This window comes from Coffea arabica, chromosome 6c, assembly GCF_036785885.1.
Source record: "Coffea arabica cultivar ET-39 chromosome 6c, Coffea Arabica ET-39 HiFi, whole genome shotgun sequence".
Lineage (NCBI taxonomy): Eukaryota > Viridiplantae > Streptophyta > Magnoliopsida > Gentianales > Rubiaceae > Coffea > Coffea arabica.
The window spans coordinates 13,261,926-13,285,203 of record NC_092320.1 but is presented as its reverse complement, the minus strand read 5'-3'; the positions used below and the strand labels follow the sequence as shown (position 1 = coordinate 13,285,203).

General features: G+C 37.8%; 1 protein-coding gene and 2 long non-coding RNA genes across 3 annotated transcripts; all 3 read right to left on the bottom strand.

Moving 5' to 3' along the window:
* Nucleotides 1–9,036: 9,036 nt before the first annotated feature.
* LOC140008632 (uncharacterized) lies at nt 9,037–11,309 on the bottom strand. The gene is made up of 4 exons (XM_072053462.1): nt 10,954–11,309; nt 10,119–10,812; nt 9,341–9,482; nt 9,037–9,275 (listed from the first exon to the last, which is right to left on the bottom strand). Exons 1-4 carry the CDS (start codon nt 11,307–11,309, stop codon nt 9,037–9,039), a joined length of 1,431 nt encoding a protein of 476 aa, XP_071909563.1.
* A 5,091-nt stretch (nt 11,310–16,400) lies between these two features.
* LOC140007988 (uncharacterized) lies at nt 16,401–17,826 on the bottom strand. Its single transcript, XR_011815407.1, has 2 exons — nt 17,693–17,826; nt 16,401–17,008 (listed from the first exon to the last, which is right to left on the bottom strand). It is a non-coding gene; the product is annotated as an uncharacterized lncRNA (long non-coding RNA).
* A 2,201-nt stretch (nt 17,827–20,027) lies between these two features.
* LOC113694279 (uncharacterized) lies at nt 20,028–21,458 on the bottom strand. The gene is made up of 2 exons (XR_003449302.2): nt 21,323–21,458; nt 20,028–20,638 (listed from the first exon to the last, which is right to left on the bottom strand). It is a non-coding gene; the product is annotated as an uncharacterized lncRNA (long non-coding RNA).
* Nucleotides 21,459–23,278: the final 1,820 nt, after the last annotated feature.

The following is a 23,278-nucleotide window of genomic DNA, read 5'->3' as shown; positions in this document are numbered from 1 at the left end:
AGTGAAATGTGGAGTTCTTACACAAATGAATAGCGCTCTGATTGTCACAGTAAAGACTATATTTCTCTTGTTTCATACCCAACTCTTGAAGAAATTTCTGCAACCAAAGAGTCTCCTTACATGTTTCAGTAATTGCAATATACTCTGCTTCCGTACTAGAAAGGGCGATACACTTCTTTAATTTACTTTGCCATGACACTGCTCCCCCTGCAAAAATCATCAAGTACCCAGATGTGAACTTCCTATTATCAAGATCACCTGTCATATCTGCATCAGTGTATCCATCTAGCATAGTCTTACCATTGTCGAAACATAGACATAATCTAGAAGTTCCCTTGAGATACCTGAAAATCCATTTGACAGCATTCCAATGCTCCTTATCAGGATTAGAGAGATACCGATTGACCACTCCAACTACATGAGCAATATCTGGTCTGGTGCAAACCATAGCGTACATCAAGCTACCAACGGCCGAAGCATAAGGAACCTTTTTCATGTCTTCTTTATCTTTCTCACTTGTAGGACACTGTTTGATATTCAATTTAAAGTGACCTGCAAGTGGAGTTGAGACTTCCTTGGCATGGCTCATGTTAAATCTGTTGAGCACTTTCTCAATATATTTTTCTTGAGACAATCAGAGCTTCCTATTTTGCCTGTTACGTGAGATTTTTATCCCCAGAATCTGTCTAGCCGAACCCAAATCCTTCATTGCAAAAGATTTACTTAATTCCTTTTTCAACCTGTCAATCTTCACAGTATCACGTCCAACAATCAATATGTCATCAACATATAGCAGGAGAATAACAAAATCATCATTTGAAAAATTTTTCACATAAACACAGTGATTAGATGTAGTCCTGTGGTACTCATGGTCTGTCATGAAGGAGTCAAACTTCTTATATCACTGTTTCGGTGCCTGTTTCAACCCATACAAGCTCTTCTTGAGATGGCATACAAGATTTTCCTTGCCACTTTCTTTGAACCCCTCCGGTTGTTCCATGTAGATCTCCTCTTCCAAGTCACCATGCAGGAAAGCTGTTTTCACATCAAGTTGCTCGATTTCCAAATTCAAACTGGCTGCAATATGAAGAACAACTCGAATTGATGACATTTTTACCACAGGAGAAAAAATTTCTTCAAAGTCTACACCCTTCTTTTGACTAAATCCCTTCACAACCAATCTTGCTTTATACTTTGGTTGTGAGGTGTGCTCCTGAGTTTTCAACCTGTAAATCCATTTGTTTTTCAGATCTCTCTTACCCTTAGAAAATTTCACTAAATCATAAGTATGATTCTCATGCAGGGATATCATCTCCTATTACATGGCTCGCAACCAATCTTCTTTATTCTCATGCTCTAGAGTCTTACTGTAGGACTCTGGCTCTCCTCCATCTGTTAACAACAAATATTCATGAGGATTATACCTACTAGAGGGTCTCCTCTCTCTGGTAGATTTTCTAAGTTCTTCTTGTGGTGGCGGTGGTGGTGTAGGTGGCGCCTCATGCTTAGGTTCATCAGCAGTAGGATTATTACCATCATTAATATCTTCTCTCTGCTCCGTCTCAGCTCCTCCTTGATTAAAATCAACAGGTACTGGAATTGGATTTGGACCTGAATTTGTGCTAGCAGGAATGTCATCTGAGGATTTTGAGTTGTCACCTTTATCAATGTCTTCAATGGTTTGATCTTCAAAGAAGACAACATCTCTGCTCATGATCACCTTATTTTCAACAGGATCATACAGCCTATAATCAAAATCTTCATGTCCATAACCCAAGAAAATACACTGTTTTGATTTTACGTCAAGTTTTGACCTCTCATCTCTGGGAATATGAACAAATGCCTGGCAACCAAAAACTCTTAAATGCTTAAAAGACACATCTTTTCCCGTCTATACTCTCTCTGGGATATCACCATTTAGAGAAACTGATGGAGAAAGATTTATCAAAGTGACTGCAGTCCTCATTGCCTCATCCCAAAAAAATTTTGACAACTTAGCATTAGAGAGCATACATCTGACCCGCTCAGTGATGGATCTGTTCATCCTCTCCGCTACTCCATTCTCTTGAGGAGTTTTTGGTACAGTCTTCTCCAATCTAATCTCATGGGACTTGCAATAGATTTCAAATGGTTCTCTGTACTTATCACCATTATCAGCACGTACACACTTTAACTGCTTACCAGTTTCTCTTTCAACTTTGCCATGAAAGTCTTTAAACACATCCAAAACCTAATCTTTGAATTTCAAAGCAAAACACCAAACCTTTCTAGCAAAGTCATCAATAAAGGTTACAAAATAAACAGCACCACCAAGAGACTTATCTTTCATATAGCAGACATCAGTGTGCACCAATTCTAAAGAATTCAATTTTCTAGATGGAGGAAAATTTTGAAATGCAACTCTGTGTTATTTCCCATAAATGCAGTCAACACAAGGTTTAAGTGCATTACCTCTAACTTCAGGTTGGAGCTGTTAGCGAACAAGTGTCTGAATCCCTTTTTTACCCATGTGTCCAAGTCGCCTATGCCAAAGGTCAATTGAGGAATCACGAACTGCGTTCACTTCTCCCTTCCTCAACTTGGCTTGCATCACGTAGAGAGTACTCTGTTTCTTTCCTCTAGCAACAACGAGATTTCCTTTGCTGAGTTTCCATTTGCCTCCACCTTGCAAACTATGGTAACTCTCATCGTCAAGTTTTCCTGTAGAGATAAGATTAAGGCGAATATCAGGGATATGTCGAACATTTTTTAATATCAGCTGGTACCCGGTATTTGTATCCAAATATATGTCTCTCATGCAAACAATTTTGCATGAGACCTCATTTCCCATCCTAACACATCCGAAATCTCCTTCAGTGTAGGTTGAAAAGAAATGCCTGTGAGGAGTAACGTGGTAGGATGCACCTGAATCAACTACCCAATCATTGTCATAATGAATAATATTCACCTGGCCATCATCACAGAACACAAACATATCATCATGAGCTACCACAACTGCTGTAGTCTCTTCATCACCTTTTTCCTTCGTCTTTCCCTTTTTCTCAGCTTGATCCCGTTTTAGAATTCTGCACTCCTTCATATAATGCCCATTCTTTTTACAATAATAGCATGCAACATTTTTTCGTGACTCAGACCTGCCTCTAGATTTATTATTCCTGTTGTGGGGTCCTCTACTTTTACTTCTCCCTCTTCTTTCTTTCTTTTTTGTCACCAGAGGTTAGGACTCATAGACAATTCCTTATTCCTTCCTCCTGAACTCTTCATTCATCACAGCTTCTTTTGCAATAGCCATGGTCAACACACCACTCGGAGCTAAATTGCTGATGGAAACCACCATGGTTTCCCAACTATCCGGTATTGAACTGAATAATAATAAAGCCTGCACTTCATCATCCAGGTTCAAATTTAATGTAGTTGCCTGGTTTATCAATCTCTGAAAATTACTCAAGTGTTCAGTCATATCTTCCCCATCTTTATATCTCATTCGAATAATCTGCTTCAGACAACTAGTCTTGTTCAAACCTGTCTTTCTTTCATACATACTCTCAAGCCTTTTCCATAATATATCAACTCTGGTGTCATTAGCAAAATGTTGAAAAATACTTTGACCAATCCATTTTCTAATATTACCAATAGTTTTTCTGTGCATATTGGCCCATTTTTCATCACTCATATCACTTGGTCTGTCTTTATCTCCTAGAACAGGTTCAAATAAATCTCTACAATACATGTAGTCTTCCATTCTAGGCTTCCAAATCGAATAATTAGTAGCATTCAATTTTATCATGCAACCACTATCCGAATCATCCATTTGTAACAGCTACAATTGAGCAGCCTAACCTGACTGCTCTAATACCACTTGTTGGGAAAGGAGTACCAGTACAGGCACACAATATCAGAGTTAGTCCAGGATAAATTTTTCTTTCCCCAAATACCAGTTAAAATAGGAATAAACCAAATCACCAAGTAATAATACCAATAGTGATAATAAAATGCAAGAAAAAATAAAAGGCACAGGACACCAAGATTTTTACGTGGAAAACCTAAATTGGGATAAAAGGGCAATTCCCAACATTGTATTTCAAATAAAATTGCAAAAATTATCGAGGTTGGAGTCTTAGAAATCTAAATCTAAGGTGATTAGATTTATTGCATCGATTTAGTGGTATTTTAAGGCATTGAAAAGTTTTTATTTCTTTTTTGGAAAAAAAAAATTAATTCATGATTAATATCTATGGAAGTTGAATATTGAATAATAATGGCCTTCCTATCTTGCATCAATTAGGACAAAATCATTCATAGCTTTTGTTACGGGGCATGAACATGAATATTTGAGCTAGAAAAGACTCATTTACCCTCCACATAAAATGTTAAACAGGATATATTATAAAAAAGGAGATATTATACAAATATGTGTCATCATACACTTGGATTGTTGGGGGGATAAGACTAGCAACTAATCCAACTTAATTTGTTCTTATTTATGACCATCTCTCTCTCTCTCTCTCTCTCAATGTGCCTCTATGCATGAATTTGTTTGTATCACAAGAATTGTTATAAATTAATGACAACAGATTATTGTCACTTATTCTATGTGACATCCAAAATGATGACAAAAGTTGTTGTTGTGTGATGACTTTCAAAAGATGTTAACAAAGGTGTTACAAGTCTTCTCGTAAATTCGTTGCAGTCGGGTGAAATCTAACTTTTGACCTAAAATTTTTTCCTTGAAACATTTTTAATTGATCAAAAAATTTCCCTTTGATCAAAAAAATCTAACAGATTGTTATAATCTTGGATGATCTTTGATGAAAAGATTCTTTCCTCTCAAATCAATTTAATATACATTAATAGACGATTTGAAAAAGTTCACCATTATCATTTTTCTAAAAGGCACTAGAGAGTACATCCAAAATTTTTGTTTTTGGTTCAAGAGAAGACTCGTTTCACCTGTGCCTTCCCAACCACCCCATCTCTCTTAATAAACTCTGGAAGTGTAAAGGGAAATCTTGTACCCTTAATGCAAAATTTCCGTTACATTGGGCAAGCTAAAATTACAACACAAGAATCAGGTGGAATTTTTTTTTTTGGGACTCCGCTAAATAACATCACGCTTAACCAGATAAATTTGCTAACAATACTATAAATTTAAATTTAAATCAAGTAACAAGAATAATACAACATTGAAGTCAATCGGAGTCCATGAACATTAACATAATAATAATAATAGACTTCAATTTTACAAATTAACTCTCTCTCTCTCTCTCTCTCTCAAGTACTTTTAATTTGGAGCAAAACTAATGCTGATTATGATAGAGAGATAATTCTAAGAGACACCTCAATAAGATTTTTCGCTTTGGTTAGTTGTTTGACATATTCATGCGAGATGGGGTCTGTTATCAGCATAGCACAGTCGAAATGCTTATCATAACCAAAATTACGAAACTGGATGGTATCTGATTTTCGTTTCAGTCTCCATGCTTTAAGCGCGGCTCTACAATAACCCATGCATGCGTCAAATTTTTCAAAACAAACCTTGGTCGTTCCTTGAAAATGTCCGGTAGAATTTAATGAAAACTCTAAAGTTGTTCTTCGCACGATGACAAATGCATCACTAGCGCACAAGATGGATTTGCCACCAAAGTCTGCTCCGTTGCTGTTGAAACCCTTTTTTCCACTCAAGCAATCGTAGCAATAGTAAAAGTTACTGCCTGTCTTGTCGCAGACACATCTGATTCTGGAATCATCGCCTGTCACTTGAACCCCTAAGCTTCCCCACAAGAGCCAAGCAAACAGACAAATGAAGCCATGTGATTTTACTGCACTCGTGATCAAATTTGAAAGAATCATTAAAATCAGTGTGTTTCTGTAGAAGATTTAAGAAAACACCAACAAACAAATATACCACTGTAAAAAAAAAAAAATCACCCTTTCCACACCACTGCCACCTTCTTGCTATTTCTTTTCTTCCTTTTACCCCCTTCTCCTCCTTTCCTTCCCCAACTTTCTATCTATCCCTGTCCCCTCCCACCACTGGTCCAAATCGGATAGGGGAAAAGGGAAGGGATCGCGGGAAAGCGAGGAGAAAGAGTGATACGAACCCAACCGTGCTTGGCGAACTCGTATTCCAACAATAGGATCTAGACACGTGACTTCAAGGTTTGAGTGTACGGAACCCTAAACCCCCTTAGAACCCCTTGGATGAGAACTAAGAATAATTCTTAACCCCCAAAAAAAGATTAAAGGAACTTATGATTTTTAATAGGAAGGCGCCACGCAAACAAGTGTGATTCTTGTTTGATAAGCCAATAAGAACACTTAGAACAAATCTAAGATAGTCAAAGCTTAACCGAAGCTAAGAGAAACACTCTTAAATCTGAAATTTGTTTATTGATTATTGAATGAATAACAAGCTTGGCCAAGCCTTGTATTTATAGGATTTGGTACTCCTAATCCTAACTAGCAATGGAAAACCACATTAACTCAAAATAACCCTAAACCTAGCCTACTAAGGAAGCTAACAAACGAAGCCCAACATGAACTGGTCGACTAGGGCCCACATGAGTTGTCCAACCTTTATTCTCAAGCCTATATTAGTCACTTAACTCGATAGTGAAGCCCATTATGCAGTTCATCCTTTCTCTAGTAATCTAAGGCTTCTTCATGGACTTGGAGTAGGCTCACCATCGTGTGTTTAGCCTCTTGAACCCTTCCAATGCATGTATGAACAATTTGGAGAAATGTTTGGAAGTTCTCACGTATCTTTCTTGCTTTTGCTCGAGTCATTGGTCCAGGGTTTATTGATGGTGCGTGTAGATCATTCTTACTCGAGCCTTGTGAAGTGACGACTTGAGGTCTTGGTGGTTCCTCATCATTTCCCTCCTCTTGAGAAGGATTTGTCCTCAAATCGAAGTCGTCACCTACATCAAATGGAAGTAAGTCAGCAACATTGAAAGTAGAACTAACACCGTACTCACCTGGAAGGTCAAGTTGGTAGGCGTTGTCATTGACTTTGGCAAGGATTTGAAAGGGCCCATCTCCACGGGGCATCAACTTGATTCGCCTCTTCTCAGGAAAACGCTCCTTACACATGTGTAACCATACCCAGTCTCCAAGTTCAAACAGTAGTTGCCTACGTCCCTTGTTTGCATGTTTGGTAAATTGCTCCACGAGTTTCTCAATGTTTGCACATGTCTTCTCATGCAGTTGTCTCACCACTTCGGCCTTTTTCTTACCATCAAGGCTAGCATGCTCACTCAAGGGTAAGGGCATAAGATCTAGTGGTATTAATGGGTTGAAACCATACATCACCTCAAAAGGAGAAAATTGAGTGGTAGAGTGGGTAGAACGGTTATAAGCAAATTCAATGTGAGGTAAGCATTCTTCCCACGTTCTCAAGTTACGCGTGATTAAGGTACGTAGCATAGTAGACACAGTCCTATTAACTACCTCGGTTTGGCCATCAGTTTGAGAGTGACTAGTAGTTGAAAATAACAACTTAGTGCCTAATTTAGACCAAAGTATTTTCCAAAAATAGATAAAAAATTTAACATCACGATCAGAGACTATGGTGCGGGGAATACCATGTAAATGGACTACCTCTTTAAAGAACAGGTCAACAATGTATGGTGCATTATCAGTTTTGTGACATGCAATAAAGTGTGCCATTTTTGAGAACTTATCTACTACTACAAAGATGGAGTCATGTCCTCTTTTTGTCCTAAGTAAATCAAGAATAAAGTCCATAGAAATATCCACCCAAGATTCACTAGGTATAGGCAAAGGCATGTAGAGACCATGTGGGTTTACCTTGGACTTGGCGCGAAGGCATTGAATGCATCGTGCAACCTCTCTCTCGACATCCCTTTGCATGTTTGGCCAGTATAAATGCTTCTGCAAGATAGAAAGAGTTTTAGTTATCCCAAAGTGTTCCATTAGTCCCCCACTATGAGATTCTTTAACTAGTAATTGACGAATTGAGCATTTAGGGATGCATAAGCGGTCTAAGTAGTAAAGGAACCCGTTGTCTATGAAGAATTTCTCTTGGGCCTTTTGCTTGCATGCTTCAAACACTAACTTAAAATCGTCATCAGTTGTATATAAGTCTTTGATAAGTTCAAAACCAAGTAATTTAGCATCTAAAGTAGCAAGAAGTGTGTACCTTCGTAAGAGTGCATCAGCGGCTATATTAGACTTATCAGTCTTGTATTTTATAACATACGGGAAAGTCTCTATGAATGAGATCCATCGCACATGTTTCTTACTCAGCTTGTTTTGAGATTTGAGAAACTTGAGTGATTCGTGGTTAGTGTGTATGACAAACTCCTTGGGTCGTAGGTAGTGTTGCCACACTTGTAGTGCTCGAATCAAGGCGTACAACTCCTTGTCATAGGTGCTGTAGTTCAACATTGCACCATTCAATTTCTCATTGAAGTAAGCAACTGGTCATCCTCTTTGGATCAACACTGCTCCTATACCAATTCCTGATGCATCACATTCAATTTCAAAAGTTTTAGAGAAGTCAGGCAGAGACAATACGGGTGCGTGTGTGAGTGCGCGTTTAAGAGAGTTAAAGGATTTGTCCTGTTCTTCACCCCAGTGGAACGATACATCCTTTTTAATAATGGAGGTCAATGGTGTGGCTATGGAGCTAAAATTACGCACAAAGCGTCGATAGAAGCTTGCAAGTCCATGGAAGCTCCTTACTTCCCCAATGGTGGTTGGTCTTGGCCATTCTTGGATGGCCTTGATTTTACTCTCATCCACCTTGATGCCTTGTGAACTCACAACATAGCCTAGGAACGCTAGTTGGTCAGTGCAAAAAGTACATTTCTTTAGATTAGCATATGGGCGTTCCTTTCGAAGTATTTCTAACACAAGTTTAACATGCTGTAAATGTTCCTCTAGACTTGTGCTATAAATGAGAATATCATCAAAATATACTACTACAAATTTGCCTAAGTACTCACGCAAGACATGGTTCATTAGTCGCATAAAGGTGCTTGGTGCATTAGTAAGGCCAAAAGGTATGACTAACTACTCATATAACCCGTACTTAGTCTTAAATGCAGTCTTCCATTCGTCCCCCTCTTTAATTCTAATTTGATGATATCCAGATTTCAGATCAATTTTTGTGAATATAATTGCCCCGTGTAATTCATCTAACATGTCATCTAGATGAGGGATGAGATGACGATACTTTACCGTTATGGTATTGGTAGCTCGGCAGTCAGTGCACATCCTCCAAGTCTCGTCTTTCTTTGGCACAAGGATGACTAGAACAGCACAAGAGCTTAAGCTTTCTCTTGCCCATCCTTTGCCTAGAAGCTCCTCCACTTGCCTTTGAATTTCTCCTCGGGGTTGCTTCTATAGGCCGGTTGGTTAGGTAGGGATGCACCAGGTATGAGGTTTATTTGGTGTTCAATACCCCTCACGGGTGGCAATCCACTTGGCACATCATCGGGAAAAACGTCCTCATACTCCTGCAAAAACTTAGAAAAAGAACTAGGCAACGAAGGGTCAAATGTGTTAGCATCATTCAAAACTTTCTTGGTATAAAATAGAAGCATGGTTTTGCCTCCAAGTAGCCCTTTCCTCACATCTTTGGCTTTTGCACTTAGCAATATTTTTCCCTCTTGTTTTACTTCAAGATCCGTCCCATTTATTGCATTTTCCCGCTCATTTTGCACGGATCTTTTCCTTTCTTTTCTTTCTTGTTTTTCAATTTTTTCCCTCTCATCAACTTTCTCACACTCATGCTGGATTTTCATTTGGTCCTCATACACTTGCTTAGGTGTGAGTGGTGCAAGTGTGATCTTCTTTCCTTTGTGTAGGAAAGTGTACATGTTGGTACGACCATCATGGCTAGTACATCTATCAAATTGCCACGGTCTACCAAGTAAAATATGGCTAGCCTGCATAGGTACTACATCACAAAGTACTTGATCCTCATAAGCGCCAATTTTAAAAGAAATGAGTACCTATTGAGACACTCGGATGTCTCCATAATTGTTTAGCCATTGTAAACGATATGGTCGGAGGTGCTCGCGAGTTGGAAGCCCTAATGCTTCGACCATCACTGAGCTTGCTACATTGGTGCAGCTTCTAGGGTCTATTACCAAACTACACACTTTACCATTTACATGGCATCGGGTGTAGAAGATGTTCTTCTGTTGGATCTCCTCTTCCTTAATGTGTGCGGCTAGTGCGCGCCTTGCCAAGAGTCCTAAACTCATGGACTCCTCCAATGGTAGTTGTATGACCGCTTCCATGTCGCCCTCATCTTCCAATGGTGGCATTTCCTTGTATTCTTTCTTGTCGTCGAATATTATCTCTCCGCTTGGAAGTATGATCATTGTCTTTTGATTTGGACATTGGCTAGCAATATAGCCAAGTCCTTGGCACCTCCAACATTTGGTGTCACGACTTCTTGCTCGAGAAGGTTCATTGTTCAACTTTGACATGACTTTACCTTCCTCTTTGAACGGCGTCGGCTTTGGTTTAGTTGGAGTGGTAAAGCTCCCCGAGGGCTTGAACTCCCTCCTCGGATTGCTAGTACGGCTATAAGAGGGTGATGGTGTAGAAAATGTCCTGTTTTGGCCCTTCCTTTTTAGCCTTCGTTCCACCTTCAAAGCTTTCTCGAGCATGTCTTTTATTTCCACATAATGGTACATCTCGACCTCATCCGCGATCTCCACTCGTAGACCACTAAGGAATCTTACCATGGTAGTTTTCCGATCCTCCACTATATCCGCTTGGAGCATGATTACTTCCATCTCCTTATAGTAATCTTCAACACTTTGATTTCCTTGCCTTAAATTTTGTAACTTGTGGTACAAGTCACGATGTTAATAGCTAGGAACAAAGCGTTTGCGCATAAGGACTTTCAACTCAGACCAAGTAGCGATCTTAATGTCTCCACTACGCCTTCGACTAGTGGTAATTTGGTCCTACCAGATGATGGCATACTCGGAGAATGCCATGACTGCTAGTTTCAGTTGTTGCTCCTCCGTATAGTCATTGCAATTGAACATAAGTTCAACTTTCTTTTCCCACTCGAGGTAGGCATTCGGATCGGATTTCCCTTCAAAGGGTGGCACTTGCATTTTGATGCCTTTAATTGCTTCTCCCCTTGGTTTGTAGCTCTTGTTAGCCCTTCTTGTGTGTGGTCCAAGTTCATCGTCGGAATAATTGGACCCTTCAGACTCATGTTGGACTGTTCTCCGCCAGTTCATACTCCTTCGTGTGCCGTTTTGGGTAGCTTCCACCTTGTCAAGCCGTTCATGGACAAGTTCTAATTTTTGGTCCATGATTCGTCGGATGTCACCCTTTAGGGATTCGGCAAAGATTTTAAAGTCAAAAACCAATGGGCTATCCCCTCCTGCAGTAAACATGCTTGGTACTCCTGCAAGAAAAGGTTAGCTTGAAAAAAAATAATTTCCTCACTCGCTCCTTTAGTGTTTACTCTCGCTCTCACGTATCACACACTCTCGTTTTTTTTGGCTCACAAAAGTATATTCTCAAAGCTTGATTTGTGCCTTTGAAGAGGTTAGATCAGTTCACAAGGGATGAAACGGCCTATCAAAGGAAAGATTTGGACACAACTAAGAGACAACGAGACAAGTATTAGGGAATCAGATTTGGAATACACGAGACAAGTAATGACTCTACTAAGACAACTTTAACACAAACGATACTTGATGTGGAGTGATCAGTTATGACAATGGACAAATAAGAACTTAGTGAGTGACTTGACCCGACAAAAAAAAACAAGAAGATAGTGGCTGAAGTATTGTGGATCCTAGAAGGACTTACCCGACTTGCACTTGGCTGTTTTGAGAAGGAGTAAGATACGGCTTCTTGGACTCTTTTGGGGTAGGTGTTGCTGCTGATGGGTTAGTTTCTCACGTGGTTTAAGTTGCCTAATCAGAAATTGGGAATCCAAGTAGAACTAGGATTTGCTTTTACAAACCCAAGTCTACTAAGCTTCCTAATTCTATTTCCTTGGTAGTAGGACCGAATTTGGTTCCTTTTTGTTTCTTTCTTGTGTCTCTCTTTTTTTGTTTTTGGTATTGATGCAAACCAGATTGCTTTCTTTTCTTCTTCCAATTTCGGTCACAACCCCAAGACAGGACTTCAGCTATGTTTGTGAGCAGGAACAGCCGCGACTACTTCAAGATTCAAGAATTGGATGAAGTGATTTAAAAAAATTTCAAGAATTACTCACGAATTTTCAGATTTGCGTGCAAGAACCTTTTGGCAATTCAAGAATTGAATCAAGACTCCTTAAGACAAGGTAAGTCAGCCTTATGGTAGTGCAAGAAACAAAAATTTCCCAACCCTCTTGTTCAAGAAATCTGAGTTGCTTTATCAAGACTAGCAACCAGAATTTCTGTTTTGAGAAATCCGAATTGCTTGATCAAAATTAGCGACTAGAGTTTCTGTTTTTTTTTTGACTTGACAATTGAAGACTCAATGGCCACGACAACAAACACAATTCGGATAGTAACAAAGCAATAACAGATTGGCAACAACAAAACACAATATGGACAGCAACGTAAACAAGAAAATTGGTGACGCAAAATTTGTTTTGACCCAACACTTGAAGACCCAAAAGACACGATAATCAATGAGTAAAGAACTGGATAGATGCAACAATATTAATTCAGCAAACAACAAGAACAACTCGGGCAGCAAGAGAACTAAAAGAAAAACTAGCGACACAACAAGGAATTTTTTTTTGACACAAATAACGAATTGGACAATAGGGATATGACTCAATACAAAAAGAATAGGTAGGATATAACCTGAAAGTTGTCAACTAACTTTGATTACCAGATGATACAAAGCCAACCGTACTTGGCGAACTCGTATTCTAACAATAGGATCTAGACACGTGACTTCAAGGTTTGAGTGTACGGAACCCTAAACCCCCTTAGAACCTCTTGGATGTGAACTAAGAATAATTCTTAACCCTCAAGAAAAGATTAAAGAAACTTATGGTTTTTAGTAGGAAGGCGCCACAAACAAGTGTGATTCTTGTTTGATAAGCCAATAAGAACACTTAGAACAAATCTAAGATATTCAAAGCTTAACCGAAGCTAAGAGAAACACTCTTAAATTTGAAATTTGTTTATTGATTATTGAATGAATAACAAGCTTGGCCAAGCCTTGTATTTATAGGTTTTGGTACTCCTAATCCTAACTAGCAATGGAAAACCATATTAACTCAAAATAACCCTAAACCTAGCTTACTAAGGAAGCTAACAAACGAAGCCCAACATGGGCTGGTCAGCTAGGGCCCACATGGGTTGTCCAACCTTTATTCTCAAGCCTATATTAGTCGCTTAACTCGATAGTGAAGCCCATTATGCGGTTCATCCTTTCTCTAGTAATCTAAGGCTTCTTCATGGACTTGGAGTAAGCTCACCATCGTGTGTTTAGCCTCTTGAACCCTTCCAATGCGTTTATGAACAATTTGGAGAAATGTTTGGAGGTTCTCACGCATCTTTCTTGCTCTTGCTTGAGTCATTGGTCCAGGGTTTATTGATGGTGCGTGTAGATCATTCTTACTCGAGCCTTGTGAAGTGACGACTTAAGGTCTTGGTGGTTCCTCATCAAAGAGGGAGGAGAAGGAGGAAAATGGAGGCGGAGGAGAGGGAGGGAGAAGGGATAAAAAAAATGAGAGAGAGTGAGGAGTGTAGTAGGTAGTAGGCAAGAGGAAGGAGGACGGATGGCGGGTTAGGTCAACGAGGAAGGAAGTGAAGAGGATGGCGTCACGGATATGGTCAGAGGCAGAAGAAAAAGAAGGAGAGGAAAGAGGAAAGGGTGAGATTTGAGAATGGCTATTCCTGATGGGTGGCAAAGGAGGTGGTAGTGGTGAGAGAGGGGGAAATATGGTGTTTTAGGAAATCAGTGTTCCGGACATATATCAAATTAAGGGGCTCGAGATAAATTCATAGTGATCGAAAGAAGTATACTCCATGTACATATGTGAAAGGATCAAGAAAATATTTGAATACATCAACTTTACATGACAAATAATCACTATAGCAGAGACATTAAAACAATCATCCATGAATAGAGTAAAGAGAGCAAATTATGAAAAAAACATCGAAGAGAAACTTACCCAAACAAAAACTGTTGAACGAGAATTGAAATGAAGAACTCCTGGACCCCTTCTCTTAAATAATGAAATCCAAGGCTTCCAGAAACGACAACCAGCAATTGATTGCAACATAAATTCGGTCGGTTTGAGTTGTGAAAATACAAGACTGGTGGTAGTCCATATCTTCTTTAAACAAGAGTCTCATCCATTAGTTGACAAGTGTTAGACGTTGCCAAATCAGTTATATTTTTAGGTACTTTCAAAAACCTACTGTGATAATTTCAAAAACCTACTGTGATGTTTTCTGATATTTTCACTTAGTACCCCTCTAATTTTGAAATAATATGTTGGTTTTTGGTAATAAAATTAACCCCTGTCATGACTCATAAGATTGAAAATTTTGACGACAAAGTTTGTTCCCAATTTATTCTTTGAGCTCCCAAAGACATTAGCTGACAATTTCATAGGGAAAAAAAATTAAAAAGTTTAATTGAGAATTTGGTTGTGTATTGGGAGCACAATTCTAAGTATATACACTACAAATGAAAAAATGCGTCTCAAGAAAAACCCGTCTACTTATGGGGTTCTACAATAAAGTAACGAAAAGATAGCAAAGAGAAAAAATTTAGCAATGACAAATTCTTGTTGGCATATTAGCAAATCTTTTAATTTTCGTTCAGTTTGAAGCATTTGAACAAAAGTTGGGCAATATTTTCCAAGAGTTTTGAAGTGTTTTTTGCGATGACTTCCATTCTTTTGCTGTCCACTTTTCAATTTGCCTCTGGTTGCAGTACTTCGAATGGACATAGCTTATGTTAAAATAAAAAGTTCCAAGCGACAATATAGTTTTGTGATTATGTGTAATGTGATATGTAGAATTTAGTAATCCTCGAATTGAATGTGATTTTTAGCAGTTTGCAAATGTCTATACTTCTATCGAAGGAGACAAGCGTGTGCCAAAAAACTTGCTGGTTTTCTTTTCATTAATACTCCCTAGACTCCCTTGCTTGGGAACAAACCCTTTATTTTTTCCTTTTGTGCAAGTAAGAGTACAAGTTGTCGAAATCATTATGAACGTATAATGTTTGTACCCCGGAACAAGTTATTGATTGTCTTGCAAGCCCTTTTTTATCCTCTTTATCGCGATTATCATCACCTCGGATGCAAATAAAGCAACAGTCAAATCGCTGTGTTTTCGAACAAATTTTGGTTATTCACATTTTATAGGTATGGGGCAGCCATGAGGCAGCAAAAGAAGGATAAAAGGGCAATTCTCAACATTGTATTTCAAATAAATTGCAAAAGTTACCAAGGTTGGAGTCTTAGAAATTCATGGTGATTAGATATATTGCATCGATTTAGTAATATCTAAAGGCATTGTGTTTTTATTTCCTTTTCGAAAAAAATAACAAAAAATTAATTCAAGTTTAATACTTATTGAAGTTGAATGCTGAATGATAATGACATAGTGTCATTCTTATCTTGCACAAGGACAAAATCATTCATAGCTTTTGTTATGTGCAATGCATATGAATAGATTAGAGCTCAGAACCTTTGCGTTCTATAATCTCAACCATTGAGAATTTGATTATTACTGAAACGATGGTGAGTTATATTACTGGTTCTTTTTTTAACTTCGAATTTTGTTTAATCAAAACCTTAAGTAGGCACAAGTAAAGGAACACTGTGATTTGTGGCATTTAGTTCAGTATACAAAACTCCTAATAGCATCCAAAATTTCTGATTCTACTCAAAGGAATGTTTCTCGATATACCCCATCTTGAATTGGTCATCTATGTACCCATATAGACGACCACAATCATAAGGAATTTCGCAGTAACATTGCCAAAATATTAATCAAAACAATGTAGCCAAAAAAATCTAACAGATTGTAATAATCTTGGATGATCTTTGATGAAAAGATTCTTTCCTCTCAAATCAATTTAAAATACATTAATAGACGATTTGAAAAAGTTCACCATTATCATTTTTCTAAAAGGCACTGGAGAGTACATCCAAAATTTTTGTTTTTAGTTCATGAGAAGACTCGTTTCACCTGCGCCTTCCCAACCCCTTCTCTCTTGATAAACTCTGGAAGTGTAAAGGGAAATCTTGTACCCTTTATGCAAAATTTTTCATTACATCGGGCAAGCTAAAATTACGACACAAGAATCAGGTGGAAGTTTTTTTTTTTTTTGGACTCCACTAAATAACATCACGCTTAACCAGATAAATTTGCTAACAATACTATGAATGTAAATCTAAATCGAGTAACAAGAATAATACAGCAGCATTGAAGTCAACTGGAGTCCATGAACATTAACATAATAATAATAATACACTCCAATTTTACAAATTAATTTGGAGCAAAACTAATGCTGATCATGATAGAGCGACAATTCTAAGAGACACCTCAATGAGATTTTTCGCTTTGGTTAGTTGTTTGACATATTCTTGCGAGATGGGGTCTGTTATCAGCTTATCACAGTCGAAATACTTTTCAAAACCAAAATTAAGAAACTGGATGGCATCTGATTTTCGTTTCAGTCTCCATGCTTTAAGTGCGGCTCTACAATAACCCATGCATGAGTCAAATTTTTCCAGACAGACCTTTGTTGTTTCTTGAAAATGTCCGGTAGAATTTAATGAAAACTCTAAAGTTGTTCTTCGCACGATGACAAATGCATTAATAGTGCACAAGATGGATTTGCCACCGAAGTCTGCTCCGTTGCTGTTGAATCCCTTTTTCCCACTCAAGCAATCGTAGCAATAGTAAAAGTAGTCTGTCTTGTCGCAGACACGTCTGATCTCGGAATCATTGCCTGTCACTTGAACCCCTAAGCTTCCCCACAAGAGCCAAGCAAACAGATAAACTTTGCCAAATGAAGCCATGTGATTTTGCTGCACTCGTGATCAAATTGAAAGATTCATTAATTAACATGAGTGCGTTTCTGGCTGTAGAAGATTTAATAAAACACCAACAAACAAATATACCACGGTAAAAAAAAATAAAAAAAAATTCACCCTTTCCACACCACTGCCACCCTCGACTGCCACCTTCTTGCTCCTTCTTTTCTTCCTTTTTCCTCCTTCTGCTCCCTTCCTCCCCCATCTTTCTATCTATCCCCGCCCCCTCCCACCACTGGTCCAAATCGGATAGGGGAAAAAGGGAAGGGATCGCGAGAAAGAGGGGAGAAAGTGGGAGGAGAATGAGGAAAATGGAGGTGGAGGAGAGGGAGGGAGAAGGGATAAAAAAAAAATAAGGGCGAGGGAGGTGTAGCAGGTAGTAGGCAAAAGCGAGGAGAGGGGCGGCAGAGGAGGTGGTAGTGGTGACGAAGGGGGAAATACGGTGTTTTAGGAAAATCAGTGTTTTGGACATATATCAAATTAACGGGCTGTTGAGATAAATTCAGAGTGATCGGAAGAAATATACTCCATGTACGTACGTGAAAGGATCAAGAAAGTATTTGAAAATATCAACTTTATATGACAAATAATCACTATAGCAGAGAAATTAAAACAATCATCCATGAATGGAGTAAAGATATCAAATTATGAAAAAAAAAACCTCGACGAGAAACTTACCCAAACAAAAACTGTTGAATGAGAATTGAAATGAAGAAATCCTGGATCTCTTCTCTTAAATAATGAAATCTAAGGATTCCAGAAACGACAACCAGCATTGATTGCAACATAAATTCGGTAGATTTGAGTTGTGAAAATCCATGACCGGTGGCAGTCCATATCTTCTATGAACAACAGTCTCATCCATCAGTTGACAAGTGTTAAATGTTGCCAAATCAGTTATATTTTTAGATAATTTCAGAAACCTACTGTGATATTTTCTAATATTTTCAATTAGTACCCCTCTAATTTTGAAATAATGCGTTGGTTTTTGGTAATAAAATTAACCCCGGTCATGACTCATAAGTGACTTACAAAAAGGCCTTATTGAAAATTCTGACTACAAAGTTTGTTCCCAATTTATTCTTTAAGCTCCCAAAGACATTAGCTGACAATTTCCTAAGGAAAAAAGATTAAAAAATTTAATTGAGAATTTGGTTGTGTATTGGGAGGACAATTCTAAGTGAATACACTACAAATGAAAAAGTGCATCTCAAGAAAAACCCGTCTACTTATGGGGTTCTACAATAAAGTAATGAAAAGATGGCAAAGAGAAAAAAATTTAGCAATTGACAAATTCTTGTTGGCATAGCAGCAAATCTTTTAATTTTCGTTCAGTTTCAAGCTTTTGAACAAAAGTTGGGCAATATTTTCCAAGAGTTTTGAAGAGTTTTCTGCGATGACTTCCATTCTATTGCTATCCATTTTTCAATTTGCCTCTGGTTGCAGTACTTCGAATGGACATAGCTTCTGTTAAAGAAGATAAAATAAAATGTTCCAAGCGACAATATAGTTCTGTGATTATGTGTAATGTGATCTGTAGAATTTAGTAATCTTCGAATTGAACATGATTTTTAGCATTTTGCAAATGTCTATACTTCTATCGAAGGAGAGAAGCGTGTGCCAAAGAACTTGTTGGTTTTCTTTTCACTGATACCTCCCTAGGCTCCCTTGCTTGCGAACAAACCCTTTATTTTTTCCTTTTGTGCAAGTAAGAGTACAAGTTGTCGAAATCATTATGAACGTTCAACGTTTGTGTCCGGAACAAGTTATTGATTGTCTTGCAAGCCCTTTTCTATCCCCTTTATCGCGATCAGCTTCACCTCGGATGCAAATAAAACAATAGTCAAATCGCGGTGTTTTGGAACAAATTTTGGTTATTAGAGCTGCATCTCTGCTAGCATTTTGTAGGTATGGGGCAGCCATGAGGCAGCAAAAGAAGGATAAAAGGGCAATTCTCAACATTGTATTTCAAACAAAATTGCAAAAGATACCAAGGTTGGAGTCTTACAAATTCATGGTGATTGGATTTATTGCATCGATTTAGTGGTATCTAAAGGCATTGTGTTTTTATTTCCTTTTCGGAAAAAATAACAAAAAATTAATTCAAGATTAATACTTATTGAAGTTGAATGCTGAATCATAATGCCATAATGTCATTCTTATCATGCACAAGGACAAAATCATTCATTGTCATTCTTATCTTGCACAAGGACAGAATCATTCATAGATTTTGTTATGTGCAATGCATATGAATAGATTAGAGCTCAGAACCTTTGCGTTCTATAGTCTCAACCGTTGAGAGTTTGATTATTACAGAAACAGTGGTGAGTTATATTACTGGTTCTTTATTTAACTTCGAATTTTGTTTTATCAAAACCTTAAGTAGGCACAAGTAAAGGAACACTGTGACATGTGGCATTTAGTTCAGTTTACACAAATCCTAATAGCATCCAAAATTTTTTATTCTACTCAAAGGAATGTTTCTCGATATACCCCATCTTGAATTGGTCATCTATGTACCCTTATAGACGACCACAATCATAAGGAATTCCGCAGTAACATTGCAAGAATATTAATCATAACAATGTTGCCAAAAAAATCTAATAGATTGTTATAATCTTGGATGATCTTTGATGAAAAGATTCTTTCCTCTCAAATCAATTTAAAATACATTAATAGACGATTTGAAAAAGTTCACCATTATCATTTTTCTAAAAGGCACTGGAGAGTACATCCAAAATTTTTGTTTTTAGTTCATGAGAAGACTCGTTTCACCTGCGCCTTCCCAACCCTTTCTCTCTTGATAAACTCTGGAAGTGTAAAGGGAAATCTTGTACCCTTTATGCAAAATTTTCCATTACATCGGGCAAGCTAAAATTACGACACAAGAATCAGGTGGAAGTTTTTTTTTTTTTTTGGACTCCACTAAATAACATCACGCTTAACCAGATAAATTTGCTAACAATACTATAAATGTAAATCTAAATCGAGTAACAAGAATAATACAGCAGCATTGAAGTCAACTGGAGTCCATGAACATTAACATAATAATAATAATAATACACTCCAATTTTACAAATTAATTTGGAGCAAAACTAATGCTGATCATGATAGAGCGACAATTCTAAGAGACACCTCAATGAGATTTTTCGCTTTGGTTAGTTGTTTGACATATTCTTGCGAGATGGGGTCTGTTATCAGCTTATCACAGTCGAAATACATTTCAAAACCAAAATTAAGAAACTGGATGGCATCTGATTTTCGTTTCAGTCTCCATGCTTTAAGTGCGGCTCTACAATAACCCATGCATGAGTCAAATTTTTCCAGACAGACCTTTGTTGTTTCTTGAAAATGTCTGGTAGAATTTAATGAAAACTCTAAAGTTGTTCTTCGCACGATGACAAATGCATTAATAGTGCACAAGATGGATTTGCCACCGAAGTCTGCTCCGTTGCTGTTGAATCCCTTTTTCCCACTCAAGCAATCGTAGCAATAGTAAAAGTAGTCTGTCTTGTCGCAGACACGTCTGATCTCGGAATCATTGCCTGTCACTTGAACCCCTAAGCTTCCCCACAAGAGCCAAGCAAACAGATAAACTTTGCCAAATGAAGCCATGTGATTTTGCTGCACTCGTGATCAAATTGAAAGATTCATTAATTAACATGAGTGCGTTTCTGGCTGTAGAAGATTTAATAAAACACCAACAAACAAATATACCACGGTAAAAAAAAATAAAAAAAAATTCACCCTTTCCACACCACTGCCACCCTCGACTGCCACCTTCTTGCTCCTTCTTTTCTTCCTTTTTCCTCCTTCTGCTCCCTTCCTCCCCCATCTTTCTATCTATCCCCGCCCCCTCCCACCACTGGTCCAAATCGGATAGGGGAAAAAGGGAAGGGATCGCGAGAAAGAGGGGAGAAAGTGGGAGGAGAATGAGGAAAATGGAGGTGGAGGAGAGGGAGGGAGAAGGGATAAAAAAAAAATAAGGGCGAGGGAGGTGTAGCAGGTAGTAGGCAAAAGCGAGGAGAGGGGCGGCAGAGGAGGTGGTAGTGGTGACGAAGGGGGAAATACGGTGTTTTAGGAAAATCAGTGTTTTGGACATATATCAAATTAACGGGCTGTTGAGATAAATTCAGAGTGATCGGAAGAAATATACTCCATGTACGTACGTGAAAGGATCAAGAAAGTATTTGAAAATATCAACTTTATATGACAAATAATCACTATAGCAGAGAAATTAAAACAATCATCCATGAATGGAGTAAAGATATCAAATTATGAAAAAAAAAACCTCGACGAGAAACTTACCCAAACAAAAACTGTTGAACGAGAATTGAAATGAAGAAATCCTGGATCTCTTCTCTTAAATAATGAAATCTAAGGATTCCAGAAACGACAACCAGCATTGATTGCAACATAAATTCGGTAGATTTGAGTTGTGAAAATCCATGACCGGTGGCAGTCCATATCTTCTATGAACAACAGTCTCATCCATCAGTTGACAAGTGTTAAATGTTGCCAAATCAGTTATATTTTTAGATAATTTCAGAAACCTACTGTGATTTTTTCTGATATTTTCACTTAGTACCCCTCTAATTTTGAAATAATGCGTTGGTTTTTGGTAATAAAATTAACCCCGGTCATGACTCATAAGTGACTTACAAAAAGGCCTGATTGAAAATTCTGACTACAAAGTTTGTTCCCAATTTATTCTTTAAGCTCCAAAAGACATTAGCTGACAATTTCATAAGGAAAAAAGATTAAAAATTTTAATTGAGAATTTGGTTGTGTATTGGGAGGACAATTCTAAGTGTATACACTACAAACGAAACAGTGCATCTCAAGAAAAACCCGTCTACTTATGGGGTTCTACAATAAAGTAATGAAAAGATGGCAAAGAGAAAAAAATTTAGCAATTGACAAATTCTTGTTGGCATAGCAGCAAATCTTTTAATTTTCGTTCAGTTTGAAGCTTTTGAACAAAAGTTGGGCAATATTTTCCAAGAGTTTTGAAGAGTTTTCTGCGATGACTTCCATTCTATTGCTATCCATTTTTCAATTTGCCTCTGGTTGCAGTACTTCGAATGGACATAGCTTCTGTTAAAGAAGATAAAATAAAATGTTCCAAGCGACAATATAGTTCTGTGATTATGTGTAATGTGATCTGTAGAATTTAGTAATCTTCGAATTGAACATGATTTTTAGCATTTTGCAAATGTCTATACTTCTATCGAAGGAGACAAGCGTGTGCCAAAGAACTTGTTGGTTTTCTTTTCACTGATACCTCCCTACGCTCCCTTGCTTGGGAACAAACCCTTTATTTTTTCCTTTTGTGCAAGTAAGAGTACAAGTTGTCGAAATCATTATGAACGTTCAACGTTTGTGTCCGGAACAAGTTATTGATTGTCTTGCAAGTCCTTTTCTATCCCCTTTATCGCGATCAGCTTCACCTCGGATGCAAATAAAACAATTGTCAAATCGCGGTGTTTTGGAACAAATTTTGGTTATTAGAGCTGCATCTCTGCTAGCATTTTGTAGGTATGGGGCAGCCATGAGGCAGCAAAAGAAGGATAAAGGGGCAATTCTCAACATTGTATTTCAAACAAAATTGCAAAAGATACCAAGGTTGGAGTCTTGCAAATTCATGGTGATTGGATTTATTGCATCGATTTAGTGGTATCTAAAGGCATTGTGTTTTTATTTCCTTTTCGGAAAAAATAACAAAAAATTAATTCAAGATTAATACTTATTGAAGTTGAATGCTGAATCATAATGCCATAATGTCGTTCTTATCATGCACAAGGACAAAATCATTCATTGTCATTCTTATCTTGCACAAGGACAGAATCATTCATAGATTTTGTTATGTGCAATGCATATGAATAGATTAGAGCTCAGAACCTTTGCGTTCTATAGTCTCAACCGTTGAGAGTTTGATTATTACAGAAACAGTGGTGAGTTATATTACTGGTTCTTTATTTAACTTCGAATTTTGTTTAATCAAAACCTTAAGTAGGCACAAGTAAAGGAACACTGTGACATGTGGCATTTAGTTCAGTTTACACTAGGGCTGCAAACGAGCCGAGCCGAGTCGAGCTTTGAGCTAATCGAGCCGAGTCTCGACTAAATTTTACCAAGCTCGAGCTCGAGCTCGAGCTCGACGAGCTGGCAATTTTCGAGCTCGAGTTCGACTCGAATCAAGTCGAGCCGAGCTCGAAAAAAATTAAAAAAAAATTATTTTATTTTTAAAAAAATAAATAAAAT